The sequence below is a fragment of the Sorex araneus genome, chromosome 3 (genome assembly GCF_027595985.1).
Source record: "Sorex araneus isolate mSorAra2 chromosome 3, mSorAra2.pri, whole genome shotgun sequence".
Classification (NCBI taxonomy): domain Eukaryota; kingdom Metazoa; phylum Chordata; class Mammalia; order Eulipotyphla; family Soricidae; genus Sorex; species Sorex araneus.
In genome coordinates this window covers 199,609,970-199,620,010 of record NC_073304.1, presented here as the reverse complement: position 1 = coordinate 199,620,010, position 10,041 = coordinate 199,609,970, and the positions used below count along the sequence as shown (strand labels likewise).

At 49.0% G+C, this 10,041-nt stretch overlaps 1 protein-coding gene across 1 annotated transcript; it reads right to left on the bottom strand.

Annotated features, from left to right (window-relative positions):
* Positions 1-2,824: 2,824 nt before the first annotated feature.
* Positions 2,825-5,288, bottom strand: LOC101542043 (C-C motif chemokine 2-like). Its single transcript, XM_004608835.2, has 3 exons — positions 4,626-5,288; positions 3,760-3,874; positions 2,825-3,383 (listed from the first exon to the last, which is right to left on the bottom strand). The coding sequence occupies exons 1-3, from the start codon at positions 4,699-4,701 to the stop codon at positions 3,140-3,142; spliced, it is 435 nt and encodes a 144-aa protein (XP_004608892.2). The 5' UTR covers positions 4,702-5,288; the 3' UTR covers positions 2,825-3,139.
* Between the last annotated feature and the right edge of the window lie 4,753 nt (positions 5,289-10,041).

Sequence of the window (10,041 nt, the reverse complement as noted above, 5' to 3'; positions counted from 1 at the left end):
GGCTCTGGCCCTCTGCCCAGCAGGGCTTCCTTCTAGTGTCTCTAGCTTGGCCTTTCTTGGGGCTCTTCCATGTCTGTTCCTTGGAAAAATTATTTCACAGCTAGAATGGCCAGGGCCTCCTTTACCTGGCTCGTCTGATTTTCTTCTCAGTTCTTTTCTCTTAGAGGGGGACCCAGAGTTTTCTGACCCACCAGGAAGGAGCATCATGCCAAGTCCCTTCCCATATGGTGCATCCTTGAGTACTGACTCTCCATCCAGACATTCAGTGTGTTTTCCTCTGTCTACTCTCTCCTCCCCTCCCCTCCTCTCCTCCCTTCTCCTCTTCCCTTACCCCCTTACCTCCTCTCCCCTTCTCTTTCCCCCTCCTTCTCCTCTTCCCTTTCCCCTTCCCTTCCCCTCCCCTCCTCTCTTATGGGCCACACCCAGCAATGTTCAAGGGTGACTCCTAGCTCTGTGCTCAGGAATTACTCCTGGCAGGTCTTAAAGACCATAAAGGGTGCGAGGGCTTGGACCTAGGTTTACCGCATGCAAGACCCCCAACTCCACATTCTTTTCTAATGTCCTCTTCAAGTGATACACACAGACTCCAACTCCTATCAGAGTGTTTTTCTGCTCCTATGATGCACATGGGATCATCACTTATACCTCTAGGTATTTATTCACAGTGTTCTGGGTTTTTGTTTTGTTTTGTTTTTGTTTTTATGGTTAGGAGGGGGAGGGTTACAGTAGTTTAAGCCAAACCTGGCAGTGCTCAGGGTTTCCTCCCCTCTCTGCTCAGTGGTTACTCCTGGCAGTGCTTAGGGGACCCTCTGTGGTGCCTGAAATCACACATTGTCAGCTGAGTCAGGTTCATGCCCTGCTTGCTTACTTTGCTTACCCTGATTGCTTACTGTCTCTTGTTCCCTCTCACTCTTCTGAAAAAAATTTTACCCATTCTGGAGCAATAGCACAGCAGGTAGGATGTTTGCCTTGCATGCCGCTGACCCAGGTTTGATTCCTCCGTCCCTCTCGGAAAGCCCAGCAAGCTACTGAGAGTATCTCGCCCACATGACAGAGCCTGGCAAGCTACCCATGGCGTATTCGATATGCCAAAACAGTAAGAACAAATCTCACAATGGAGACGTTACTGGTGCTCGCTCGAGCAAATCAATGAACAACAGGATGACAGTGCTTATCCACTCATCAAGCGTAAATTTAAGTCTTAGCCCCTTGGTGAACTGTTTTTTTTAGCAATTTTTTTAATTGAATCACCATGAGATACAGTTACAAAGCTTCATGTTTGAGTTTCAGTTTTACAATGATCAAACACCCATCCCACTACCAGTTCATATTAGCAATTTTTAAAAAAAATATCTAATATCTCATCATCCTCACTTTCATAAATCCACACTTATCTTACTGAGCTATTTTTATTTTAAATTTTTATTAGTGAATCACCTTAAGGTACATTTACAAACACGAACTTTCATGTTTGTATTTTGCTTACATCCCTCCACCAGTGCCCATTCTCCTCCACCAATGTTCCCAGTATTCCTCCCACCCTTCCACCCCATCCTCTCCACCACACCTTACCTCTGTGGCAGGGCATTCCCTTTTGTTCTCTCTCTCCTTTGGGGTATTGTGGTTTGCAATAGAGGCACTGAGTGGCCCTCGTGTTTGGTCTATAGTTTATTTTCAGCGTACATCTCCTATTCTGTGCGGATCTTCAAACCACACTTTACCTGGTGTTCCGTTCTCTATCTAAACTGCCCCTTCCTCCAGCGTGTGAGGCCAGCTTCCAAGCCTTGAAGCCAACCTCCTAGAATCGTGCCCCAGAAAATCAAGTATCTCGGAATCAGCCTACCTAAGGAGGTCAAGGATCTCTACAAAGAAAACTACAAAACGCTAATCCATGAAATAAAAGAGTACATGAGGAAATGGAAACATATTCCCTGCTCATGGATAGGAAGAATGAACATTGTCAAAATGGCAATACTCCCCAAAGCACTGTACAGATTCAATGCGATCCCTATAAGGATACCCATGAAAAACTTCAAAGAAATGGAGCAAACACTCCTGAAATTCATATGGGACAATAAAGGCCCACGGATAGCTAAAGCAATCCTTGGAAAAAGACGATGGGAGGCATCACCCTCCCCCACCTTAAACTCTACTATAAAGCGGTAATAATCAAAACAGCATGGTACTGGAACAAAGGCAGATCCGCAGACCAATGGAACAGGGTGGAATATCCCTACACACAACCCCAATTGTATGAATATCTAATCTTTGATAAGGGAGCAAGAAGTGTGAAGTGGAGCAAAGAAAGCCTCTTTAACAAATGGTGCTGGCATAACTGGTGAACTCTTCAACCATCTTATCAACAGTCATAACATTACTCTCTGGTTTTCCAGTGGCTGTAGAACCTGAGTTCCAAGTTGAGGAGTTAAGGAGAGGGAAAGAGACAGAAGACACAGGAGTCCAGGGAGACGAAAGCTGAGCTGTGTGAGAGAGGGGTCTGGGGCCATAAAAAAGAAGGCAGGGGCTATTGGACTGTTACTATACAAGGGGAAAAGGTCATTGGGATCTTGAAAGATTGTGTGTTGTAGTGGTAGTATGTCTGATTAATTTCTCCCAGAAAAATTTGTGCACAGACACTCAGATTAACCCACCCATTGCAGAGCCCAGGACCAATCAACACACTCTCCTTTATCCAAAAGTTGAGCCCTGTCTCCCTGGCACTCTCCTTTATCATCCCCAGTCTTATACCCAGTTTTTAAAATTCTTTCAATAAAACACGCAAAGCCAGGTTTAGTACAAAAATATATATTAATGCTTACAGTTACATAATAAAATATATATTTATAATCGCATTTTAAATAATGCTTTTGAATTTAAATTCAAAATGTATTCATGCCTGTCACAAGTTCTCCTACAACCACAGGATAGAGTTGGGATCCACAGTGGAAAGTAAAATCTCTATACCAAAAACATCAAACAAAGTACTAGTAGTCATCGAGGATATACATTCAAAGCGTCAATAACTTAAATGCAATTAACATTTTTCAAGGTATTTTGTTTCATAAAATACACAAAGTTTATACTCTTTGAGGTTATATATAACAATGCTATCAAAGGGCAATGAGAAACTAAAAGAAAATTAGCTTCTGATGGTTGCATTGGGAGTGAGCATGTCAAGTGTTGGAACAAGTGTTCCAGAGATTGTAGAGAGAGCTCTAGGCTTTTGAGTGAGTCCTTTAGGCTTTGCAGACAGTGATTCTGGCTTTGGAGTAAGTGCTTCAAGTTTTGGAGCTTTGTTTATTCTGTCCAGATCCTTCATGGCGTTCTGAACCCATTTGACCTTGGGATCAGCACAAATCTCCTTCGTTCCTCTGGTTTTGAAGCTGCGGGAGAGAGAGCATGGTTAGATGGGGTGACACTGAGAGTTTAGCCCAGGTATGTACTCCATTTTGCACCCCTGCCCTGAAGTTGCTATGAGAACTTGGGGAGCAAGACAGAAGGCAGCAGAGACTCCAGTCAGGGTGCTCCTGTATATAAAGCCTTACTGACTCAGGCTGAAGAATTTTTTGGCATTCAGGAGAGAGGGAGGTGGGGATCATTGTTCCCCTTGAGGTCCCTGACATCCTGTTGATACTTTTAGATTTTGGGTCCAATGGTATGTGCTCCAATTCTCTGGTCTGGTGTATGAGCATTTGGAAAATTTGTCCCTGGATCCTTGGGGAGGAAGGGCACCCGGGAAGGGAGGTGTGCTCAACTCACATCACAGCTTCTTTGAAGCACCTGCTGCTGGTGATTTTATAGTTCACCAGCCTCTGCAGCGGGATCTTTTTACCAGTGAAGGAATAGCAGCAGGCGCCCGTGGAAGGAATTCCATCTGGAAACGAAAATTTCAAAAGGCATTTTAGAATGGACAAGATTATTTCCTGGTTTTTATCAAAGCAGAAAAGAGGAAAAAGAAGAAGGCAAGGTAAGGGGAAAATGCAGTGTAGGTGAGACCCATCAATCCTGATACTTCCACCTAGAAGGGAGAGCCTCAACACTCAAAATGTTGTGCTGACTCAGTTTCCCATTTCATGGAAGGGAGTTGTTAGAACTAGATAATTTCTGGAAGTGTGGTTAGGAGGAGCTAATCATCCAACCCACCAGTGTTAAGGAAGATCCGCACAGGAACCCCATATGTGGACCCTCTTGAGGCTCTAAGTCTGTCATGAGCTCCCCCGACACCCACTGCCTCTGCCGTGCTATGTCCCTTACGCTGGATCAAATGAGGATACCCAGTCCAGATTCTGAGTCTCTTCCTCTGAAGATGTCCTCACCCCCTCCACCGGAAGTCCTCCTCTCTAATCACCTCCTCCCTCCACTCCCCAAACACTGCTGACAGGAGTCAGTGCAAAAACTGCAGCCCAGCTATGTTTGCAGAGCTGAAGTCCTGCAAGCGGCCCGGTTAAGGGCCACTGTTGGAATTCTTGTCCAGTCTGCCTGCGAGCTGCTGTGTGGCCAGACCCACTCCTGATCATCCTCTGAGCCCCCATGTTGTTGGGAAGCAGTGCGAGCTGAGATTGTGGTTCTGCTCTGATGTACCACCCTAGCTCAGAGAGGGGGCGGTGTGCCTCCCAGAAGCTTACCTGGCCCAGCGAGGAGTTGGGTGATGAGGGTGGAGGCTGTGGCCAGCAGGCACAGGAGTGCAAGTGAGACCTTCATGATGGATGAGAGGACACGAGCTTCAGCCTGAGTCACTTCTGAATGGACTCAGCCTGTCTGCTCCTCAGTTCTGCCTCTTTTTATGAAAAACCAGGAGGGTGGAGCACTGGCCGAAAGCCCCATCGTCCTGTGATGACGAAGTGGAATTATAAAAGTGCTGAGCCAGTGCAGTCCCTGGAAGCTTCCCAGGAAGTAGGCAGAGGAAGAAGTAAGACTGACTGAAGTCCAGGGGAAAAAGGGAGGGGTTGCGGGTGATGCAGGGGGCAGGGAGGGCAGACTCAGTTATGTCCACAGAGACCGCAAACACGAGCCAAAGCTGGCAAGGCTCAAGGGTTCCACTTTCCCTGAAGTAAAGGCGCTGCAGAAAGGAAAGGAAACCAGAACAGGAAGGTGACAGGGCAGGGGCAAATTCCTGCGCCTGGCCAGGGGCCATCTCAAGCACCAGTCTCAGGAGCCTCCAAGGCAGACTTCCCAGAGGCATATTAAAATCCACTGGCTGCTGGGGAAATGCAGGGTGGTGGTCTTGGGCAAACTTTGCTGAACCTGAGGTCTAGGTCATTGCAGACTGAACTGTAAGAATGACTGGATTCAGGAAGCCTTCTGGATCACGTGTTGCTGCCAAGGAGAGTCGAAAACTCAGGTTTTTGTTGGTTTTTTTTTTTGCTTTTTGGGTCACACCCGACGATGCACAGGGGTCACTCCTGGCTCTACACTCAGGAATTACCCCTGGCGGTGCTCAGGGGACCATATGGGATGCTGGGAATCGAACCCGGGTCAGCCTCATGCAAGGCAAATGCCCTACCCTCTCTGCTATCACTCCAGCCCCAAGCTTAGTCTTTCCTACCTCCAATCTGATTCATTCCTGTGAGTTCAAATGTGGGTATGCAACACATGCATTCAGTGTCCCCAGCAGAGGAACAAAGAGATAGGGACCACAGGCTGATGATCAAAATGGCCTGTTTAATGCAGAACTGTTAGCAAAGTTATAGAACGTCTGAGGGGGTTAGAGGTATGGGACTGCATGTAGGCATGATTGATCATTTATAGAGATAAAGCATGTCTATGGAGGCAATTCTCTTTGGGGGATTAGCCCAAGGACATGCTCTGTCTCCCAGGGATATCTATATTGCTTTCCCCCCCTTTAGTTGTACATACTAAACAATTAAGTTTACTTCTTATTAATACTCGCAATCATTTGGATAAACACTGTAAGAGATATAGATTCCAAAACTTAGTTCTCTGGGCTCAGAGAGCAAGCGAGGTTTTTACTGTAAATCCCAGACTAAATCCTCAGGCAAGTTCAGCTTGTCCTTCCCCATGGAGGTCCTGTTTCTTAAAGCAAAATGGCTTATGTCAAGAAATGTGCTTTTATGCTTCCTAGACTGTCCCATTTCGATGCTCTGTAGCTTTGCCGCTCACCCTAGGTCCATCCAGGTCCTACGTGGGACCTCCCTTTTTGGGTGTTAGGAACTACAACAACTGAAGCCTAAGTCAAGTAATTATAATGGGTACCCAGGGGTAGGTATATTTCAGAATCAATCAACTCCCATACATTAGGAACATAACATTAATGGTCTTTCTGTGTTTAAGCAAAGAACATTGCTCTACAGTAAGATATGAAAGGTCATAGGGGAAATAGGAGAGCAAGTAATTCACTACAAATACAAAGTTCAGATTCACCAGAAAGTTTGACTTATAAGTAACACACCCTGAGAATTATGACAATGAGAGGTAAAGCACAAAGGAAAGGTTAAAATTAAGCTTGGGGGGTTAGGGGTGCTTGTAAGAGCACTATAACCTTCTTGGGGTGGGTGGAGGAAAAGGGACAATTCACTGATGAAGTCTAAAGCACTTAGGGTTAATATCCAACAATTCCCACTTTATAGATAAAAAAGCCCCATAGACGTCAGACACCCTGAAGAGTTAAACAGAGCCCATGGTCTGTGCTGTCACCAGGGTGACCTACTTCTGGAAGGAATAACCCTGCCTCTCTCAGCTGGCACTGGCTCATGGATCTGAGATTCCTCTCCCCCAGACAAGTTAGCAGGCACCTCATGAGGCATGCTTGGGATTGGGGTGTGAGGGGGAGTCCTGTGGGGTTGGAACCTGCACTCTGGGCAGCAGGCAGCAGTGGACAGGACACATGTTCTTGATCAGGATGTCCTGGGGGGCAGAAGAGGAGGCTCAGGAGTGAAGAAAGGTGGATGCCTGCCCTTAAACTGCAACTCTGCCCTCCCTGGCATCGGGCACCACGGAATCTCACTAAAACCCGCAAGCCCTGAGCACTCATGTCAGGCAACTGTCTTACAGCTCGGAGGGGAGTCCATGCAGCGGCTGGGCTGCTGAGCTGACCTGGGAAGCCCGTCTCCATTGAACACCTTAGGCTTCTGGTCCCACTCTACTCGGCCCAGTGTGCATGAAGGATCCCGGTGATTATTCTCTCTTAATGGGTCCTGGAGACACCAGCTATGAAATACACCAAGTTTAGGGAGGAAGTGCTTTGCCCATCACCACCTCTGGGTGACTCTGGCACATGCACCATGTCTGGTCCACAGGGTCTTGGCAGAGGGGAGGAGGAGCAGAGTTCCCAGGGGTTCGCCTGGAGCGAGCACAGCCTACCTCTCCTGCAGACACCCCACTGCTTCTCAGCGGGAGCCTAAGTTCTTGTCTAGAATCTCTAGAATCTGGGGAGTAATAGGAGGGGGCTAAGACCCCAGGACATGCATCCCAAATCCCCCCCACCCAGTCTTTCTGCAGCACCTCTGAGAGGTGTTTGCTGGAGACATAGCAGGCAGGAACCCTGGAGTCCAGCCCAGAACCTCAGGTATAATCCCACAAAGTCTGTGCAAAGGCCAAAGACCGCATATGCAGTGCCTCCCAGAACCCTGTTTCCATTCTTCTGAGCCCTGACCCTCTCTCCCCCCAACCCCTATCTGCCTCTCAGGGTTTCACTCAATCACTGCAATGGCTCCAGCATACCCCCAATCACTCTCCTTTTGCGCTTTTGGGCATTTCTGCCCATACCCATTCCCTGGATATATTTTTAAAGCCCTCACCCTGCTGCCCTTCACTAATGCAGTTACCAAAACTGAAGGATGATGCATGGCTGTGCCATTCCCCAGGGGTTTGCACACTTTGAGGTTTGGAGCTCATACCCACCTGAGAGCAGTGCCCTGGAGATCTCTCATATCAGAGAAGCACAACTCACACTCAGCATACTGGGGTGAGCCAAGCGTCTGACTCATGGCCTCACACTTGCCAGGCAGGTGCTCTACCCACTGAACCACACTCCCTGAACCTCCAGACTATCTTATATGGACTTGCAGGCCAATTCATAAGTTTCCCCCTCGTGAATGAGAATCCCCAGTCAACTCATTGAAAGGTCCTTTTCCATGGGTGTGGGGAATGGCAGCTCATTTCCCCCTGGGACCTAGTACTTCCTCGGGTTTTATCCACATTCCAACATTTCAAGAGGCCAGCACTCGTAGCCTCCAGGAACCAGAGGAGCTACGTGAAGGTGAGGGACAAGCTCCTCTTTGGGGAGACCCTGGAGCATTGGGTCATACCCAGCAGCATTTAGGTGCTATTTGGGGCTCTGCTGAGGGGACTCTGGTGCCAGGGATTGAATGGGGGTCAGCTGCATGTAACACTTCTTGTACTATCTCTCTGGCCCCCTCAACTTCCTCTTTTCTTTAGCATAGCCCAGAGAGGAAGACAGCTGGTCCCCAAACACACAGGAAAGCTCCAGGCATATCTGCAACTTTGGACTCACTGGGGGGTGGGTGAGGCCCTGATCTGCTTCAGGGTCTGCTTTGGGAACCTGAACTGGTAAGGACAAAGGTCACCCAAGATGGATGGGTGTGTGCCAGAAGAGAAAGTTCTGGGAGATGCCAAATGCCTTTCACTTCAGTTCTCCAGAGGTGATCTCTGGAAGGTCCACGGCAGAGGAGAAAGCAGCGGAAATTCCCATTCTTAGGCAGTTTGGGAAGTTCCCGAATCACAGCCAGAGAGAGGAGGTTGTGTTCACTCAGAGGCCGGGCTGGCAGCCAGAAGGCTCACGTGGGGAGAGGCTGGCAGTATCTCCATTCCCTCCAGACCTTGGGCGGGAGATGGGGAGTGAGGGGGAGATGGGGGAGGTGGGGGGGCAGGAATGGTGGGAGGGGCTCACTGAGGATGTTCAAGGGAAAGCCCAGGGAAGGGCGAGACAGACACAAGTGAGCTATTCCCCTGGGACCCGTTTCCCCACAGCTCTGAATAGAATAATGGAAAGTTTTCCTGGGTGAATAAGTCCTTCTTCCTCCCTCCCCACGGGCTGGCCCTCCCACCCGGATCTTCCTCCGCATGAACCTTTGCCATGGTCCTAGACACCCACTCAGTGTCAGAACGAAGTAAAGAGGAATGAGAATGAGCTCTCTAGAGACATCCAACGCCAGTGCTGAGCATCCTGGCCCCACCCTTTGTGGTTCCCTAAGTTCCCGTCTCATCTAGTCAGGACCCCACATCCATGCTGGCTACTGCACCCCCAGCTCGGCACAGAGGGAGCCCACTGGGGCTTTGCTCCCCTTAGATTGTTTCCAGAACACTCCATAGCAGCTCCCGTCTGGCCTCCCAGTCCCTTTCCTTGCTTCCAGGTTAGCTCTTAGTCTTGCCTAAACCAGAACCCATTTTCCTGAGACCCCCTCCATGGACTACAGACCCACTCACTGTTCTTGCGTGGGATGTAAGGTTGTGGGGCCAGAGTGATAGGACAGCATGCAAGGCACTTACCTTGCCTGCAGTTCACCTAAGTTTGATCCCCGGCATCCATATGGTCCCCAAGCCCCAGCAGGAGTGATCCCTGAGTGCAGTCAGGAGTAGGTCCTGAGCAACGCCGGGTGTGGCCCCACAGCAACAACAACAACCACAAAACAGGATGTCAATCAGACAGGGACCCCATTCTGCTTCACTGAGGGGGAAACAGAAAAGAAGGAGATAGTGACAGACTGGAGGTCACCTGGGAGATAGAGTCAAATATGGGGGCGGGGTTCTCTGTGCCGTGTTGCTCACAGGCATTATCTGCCTGGAACAGTGTTCATGCCTTCAGCGATGTACTATTTGGAGCACCAGCAAGAGGACCGAGCAGCTGAGATGGGAGTGAAATGATCCAGATGGAGAACGAGAGTTCCAGAAGAGACGGCAAAGCTGGGCTCTGTGGCCAGTGGGGCTGAGTTTAGGAATGACCCTGAGCCCTGCTCATCCCATGTTGCCAGCATCTGGGCATGTCCTCGCTCTGGGCGGGGCCTGTCCAGGTCTGAGTGCAGGAAGAAGGAGGGAGATGCTGGGTGAAGGGCAGTCGGGGGC

What these genes read in the sequence shown, in the direction of transcription:
- LOC101542043 (XM_004608835.2), bottom strand. Translation starts at nt 4,701, where the DNA reads ATGAAGGTCTCACTTGCACTCCTGTGCCTGCTGGCCACAGCCTCCACC. An exon ending in CCAACTCCTCGCTGGGCCAG is followed by an intron (nt 3,875 to 4,625) that starts GTAAGCTTCTGG and finishes TTTCGTTTCCAG; the next exon opens with ATGGAATTCCTTCCACGGGC. An exon ending in TGCTTCAAAGAAGCTGTGAT is followed by an intron (nt 3,384 to 3,759) that starts GTGAGTTGAGCA and finishes TCTCTCCCGCAG; the next exon opens with CTTCAAAACCAGAGGAACGA.